At 35.7% G+C, this 4,909-nt stretch overlaps 1 protein-coding gene across 1 annotated transcript; it reads left to right on the top strand.

The window, feature by feature from the left end:
• Positions 1-804: 804 nt before the first annotated feature.
• On the top strand, positions 805-4,454 carry LOC115956397. The gene is made up of 6 exons (XM_031074793.1): positions 805-1,836; positions 2,112-2,255; positions 2,505-2,561; positions 2,772-3,818; positions 3,911-4,054; positions 4,130-4,454. The coding sequence occupies exons 1-6, from the start codon at positions 805-807 to the stop codon at positions 4,406-4,408; spliced, it is 2,703 nt and encodes a 900-aa protein (XP_030930653.1). The 3' UTR covers positions 4,409-4,454.
• The last annotated feature ends 455 nt before the right edge of the window (positions 4,455-4,909 follow it).

The following is a 4,909-nucleotide window of genomic DNA, read 5'->3' as shown; positions in this document are numbered from 1 at the left end:
AGTGAGGAGGATATAAATAAATGAACATTTAAATTACTATTTTTGGGATCAACGACATATCACTTTGTATGATTTATGTAGTAAAATTTGTAGTATCTCTAACCTCATTTTTATTTATTTATTATGTTTTTGATGTGACAAATCATGTCTATTGTCATATCAATTTATAAGTTTTTTGCAAAATGTCAAAATTTAGGTGTAATTCCTTAGATGTAATTAATACATTAGGTTTCCCAATTTGATTCAATGTATGTGTGTTTCAATTAATTGGAAAACCTAATTTACTGCTGTTAATGAGCATTATCTAAGTTTTACTCTTCATTAATTTTAGTTGCCGTTTCAAAGTTTCTCTTGTAGATATTTTGTAAATTAATACTAATAAATAAATACTAGTTTGCATTAAAACAAAATGGCTATACTCTTTTTTTTTTTTTTTTTTTTTTGAGAATGAAAATGGCTATACTTTGGTCCCCCAAGTTACCAAGGTTAAAATATTCCCTATTATATACTTGTTAGGTTAGGTCTCAAAATGGCTGCTAGAGCAATATAATAATCTATGTTTTTAGATTGTTGATCTTCGTGGCAGGATGCTTGTGGTTTAACAGAGTACAATACATAAAGCACGATATTAGAATCTGATCTTTTCATGTTTTGTTTGTGCCCTTGTATTTGAGAGCTCATCTCAATAATATTAAATTGTGACTAAGTGTAATATTGTATCCCAAGTAATGATGTATAAGTTCTAACTGCTTGTCTTTTGTTTTCTCAGCAACTAAATCATACTGTCGGTAAGTATAAGAAACAATGGAATCAAACTCAAAACGCCAGAGAATTTCTTATTCTGTGAAAAGCAATAGGCAAATAAAATATCAGGGTGGTGTTTCCTCAAGACGCCTGAACATTTTGAAGGGAGTCATAGTCCGCGAAAAGGAAGATAGGATCAGCAATTTACCATGCAAAGTACTTTGTCACATCCTCTCATTTCTTCCAACAAAACATGCAGTGGCAACTTCTGTTTTATCCACCAAGTGGAAGAATATTTGGGCTTTAGTCCCCATTTTAGACTTGGAGGATAGCTTATTGTTACATGAAGAAAACCTTCTCAATAAACCAGTAGGAGATTTGAGAGTGAGCTTCTCAAGTTTTGTGGATAGAGTGCTCATTCTACACAATGCACCACGCCTACATTGGTTTCGTTTGAAATGTGCTCAAAATTATGAATCCTCACATGTCAATGCATGGATTTACCAAGCACTTCGGCGTTATGTACAAAAGCTTGATCTTTGTGTCCTCACTGTGCATGGTGATCTTTTTAGATCAGAATCACTGGTTTACCTAAAACTAGGCACTAACTTTGTGCTTAATGTTCCTGCTTCTGTACTTTTACCAAGCCTCAGGACTCTCCATCTGAACTCAATTGAATTTTCAGATGATGCTTCTACGCATAAGCTCATTTCAAGTTGCCCTGTGCTAGAACAACTGTTTATAGAGGAATGTGGAATAAAAAACATTCGTTGTTTTAACATTTCTGCCCATGCACTCAAGTGTTTGGCCATGGAATGTGCTATATTAGATAATAAATATGCTACAGAATTCTGTGGGTATAAAATTGTTATTGATGCTCCAAAACTTGAATACCTTAGACTATATGATTATGTAGCAGAAGGGTATCATTTTAAGAATCCAAAGTCACTAATTGAAGCTCAAGTGCATTTGGATTTAAGCACTCGAAGGATAGAACAAAGGGATCGTACTTATTATGGTCAAAAAGTACTGGAGCTAATCAAAGGTATTCATAATGTCAAGGTCTTGCATCTAACTGGTGATTCTATGGAGGTTAGCTTTCCTAACACTTACATTTTGTCCTTTTAAAATCTTCTCTCTGGCTCTCTTTCAGTATGCTAGTCAATTACTTAAGAGTTAAGAGTAGTGTCTATTACACACACTCTAATAGTGACTTAAAGTCACGAGTTCCCTTGTAAATTGCAATTTGTGTGTGATATGTATACACTTAGTTGTGTGCACTACTCATTTCTCATTACTTAATATGATTAAACAGGACACCTTTCAAGATTTGTTGATTTGACAAGTATTTTTTTTAATGAATGAAGGCTCTCATGTTATCGGGTAGCAACCTGCCTACACTGCATAATGTGAGCCATTTGGAGGTAAATGCTAACAAACTTGTTGGATGTATGTTTTTGCTGGACCTACTCAAAAGCGTGCCTAACATACGAGCTCTTGATATTGGAGAGGTGAGTTTGTATTAGATTAAGTCTTCACTACTAAGCACTATTTTTGAAACTTGGTTTTTGTAATTGTTATCAAACATATTGGATGGCAGTTTCTGTCGAAGTTTCTATCGAACCGAAGCAGAATTGTGCCTAACGTAGCTCTCGCCTTAAGAGAGGTGAGTTTGTATTTGATTAGTCTTCACTAATAAGCATTATTTCTGAAACTTAGTTTTTGTTTTTGTTATTGTTATCTAACATATTGGATGACAGTTTCTGTTGAACCGAATCAAAAGTGTAATTAACATACAAGCTCTCGACTTTGGAGAGGTGAGTTTGTATTTGATTAGTCTTCACTAACAAGCACTATTTTTGAAACTTAGTTTTTGTTATTGTTATTGTTATCAAACATATTGGATGGTAGTTTCTGTCAAACCGACTCAAAAGTGTGTCTAACATACATGCTCTCGACTTTGAGTTTGTATTTGATTAGTCCTTGCTGATAGGCAGTATTTCAAAAACATAGTTGATTTTTTTTAGGGCCTTGGAAGAAAGTGGGGAGTGGCGGAATACAAGGGCAGTATTTCCACAATTAGCCACAACATTTTTAAGAAAGCCATAGTCCAAGAAGCCGAAGACAGGGTTTGTCATAGAGATAAGGAAGAGAAAGATGGAATCAACAGATTACCGTACAAAGTGCTTTGCCACATCCTATCTTTTCTTCCAACAAAATATGCGGTGGGAACATCCATTTTATCCACCACGTGGAAGAATCTTTGGTCTTCAGTACCCAATTTGGACTTTGATGATGAGTTATTGTTACATGGAAGAAAGCCTTGCAGTAAATCAACACAAGATTTGAGAGTGAGCTTCTCAAGTTTTGTGAATAGAGTGCTTAAACTACACAATGCACCATTTATACACAGGTTTCATTTGAAATGTGGTCAAGACTATGAACCCTCGCAATTGAATGCATGGATTTGCAGTGCAGTGTGTGGTAAAGTTCAAGAGCTTGATCTCTGTTTCCCCATGAGAAACTCTAAATACTCTCTATATTGTGGCCTTTTTACATCTATATCACTGGTGTACCTTAAACTAGGAACAAAATTTGTGCTCAATGTTCCTGCTTCCGTACTTTTACCAAGTCTCAGGACTCTCCATCTGAATTCAATTGAATTTTCAGATGATGACTCAACTCATAAGTTATTTTCTAGCTGCCCTGTGCTAGAAGAACTGTCTATAGTGAAATGCGGAATGAAAAGAATACGTTGCTTTAAGATTTCTGCCCCTATATTGAAGCATTTGACCATTGAATGTGCTATAGAAGATGAATATAGTACGGAGTTCTGTGAGTACAAGATTATCATTGATACTCCAGCCCTTGAGTACTTTAGATTGTATGATTTTGTGGCAGAAGGGTATGATTTAAAGAATCTAAAGTCACTAACTGAAGCTCAATTGCATGTTGAATTAAGCACTCCAAAGTTGGAACAAAAAGGCTATGCTTACTATGGTCAAAGACAACTGGAACTAATGAAAGGTATTTGTGAGGTCAAAATCTTGCATTTAACTGGCGATTATATGGAGGTTAGCTTTCCTAACTCTTATATTAAATCATTGATCATTATAAAATCTTTTTCTCTCTCTCTCTATTGAATATTAATCTTTGTTGCTTGAAGGTTCTCAAGTTATCAGATTGCAACCTGCCTACGTTACATAATGTGAGCCATTTGAAGCTGAGCATTAACAAACATTCTGGATGGCAGTTCTTGCCGGACTTGCTCAAAAGCTTGCCTAACCTACTAGCTCTCTACTTTCCAATGGTGAGTTTGTATCTGATTAGTTCGATCTGGCTGATAAGCAGTAATTCTGAAACTTGGTTTTTCTATTTTGCTTAGGGACTTGTACATGAGCGGGGAGGAGATTGCCGGCGGGATCAACCTGAGTGGGTTCCTCGTTGCTTGTTGTCTTGTCTCAAGAAAATATTAATTTGGCAATTTCAGGGGCAGAAAGGTGAGTACAAGCTGGTGAAGTATTTGTTGCAGAATGCAAGCGTTTTAAGTGTGTTTAGTATAAAATCTCATAATAATTTGACTATAGAAGAAGAATTGAAGATTAGTAAGAAGTTGTTGTTGTTGCCAAGGGGCTCAAAGACATGTCAGGTTGTATTTTCATAATTCTACTTCCTATTTTGTATAGAAATTTATTATCATTGAAACTTTATAAGGGTAAACAAATACAAAACACAACAGGGTCATACTACTTGCGCTATAGGCTTGTTACACACTACCACAATGCATGCGTTAAAAAGGACCTACACTTGTTCTTCATTTGGACTGAGGTCACCTTGAATGATGGCCCGCCTATATTGGCTTGTTTGTACTCCTGTAGTTGGAAACAAATCTCTATTCCTAGCAACCCATATTGCCCATGTTAGCATCAAAACCATTGCTCAAACTATTTATCCCCGCATTTAGTGTTAACTTGTTCAAGGAAGGCTGCAAAATCTCTTTGTGAATCCTTGCTCCAGTTATGAAAAGTTTCCTTCGTCGATGATGATGTATTCGTTGCTAAAGGGCATTGCCACAAGATATGAAATGTAGTTTCATCCTGCAGTGGTAAATGCCGCATGATGCTTCAATCTCCACCACTCGGCTTCTCAAATTCTTTCTTGTTGG

Source organism: Quercus lobata, chromosome 8, assembly GCF_001633185.2.
Source record: "Quercus lobata isolate SW786 chromosome 8, ValleyOak3.0 Primary Assembly, whole genome shotgun sequence".
Taxonomy (NCBI): Eukaryota; Viridiplantae; Streptophyta; class Magnoliopsida; order Fagales; family Fagaceae; genus Quercus; species Quercus lobata.
This window is presented reverse-complemented; position numbering and strand designations above follow the sequence as displayed.

Bases quoted from the DNA above. Each gene is read 5' to 3' on its own strand.
- LOC115956397 (XM_031074793.1), top strand. From the start codon at position 805: ATGGAATCAAACTCAAAACGCCAGAGAATTTCTTATTCTGTGAAAAGC. The intron at 2,562-2,771 runs GTGAGTTTGTAT...GATTTTTTTTAG, and splicing joins AAGCTCTCGACTTTGGAGAG to GGCCTTGGAAGAAAGTGGGG. The intron at 4,055-4,129 runs GTGAGTTTGTAT...TATTTTGCTTAG, and splicing joins TAGCTCTCTACTTTCCAATG to GGACTTGTACATGAGCGGGG.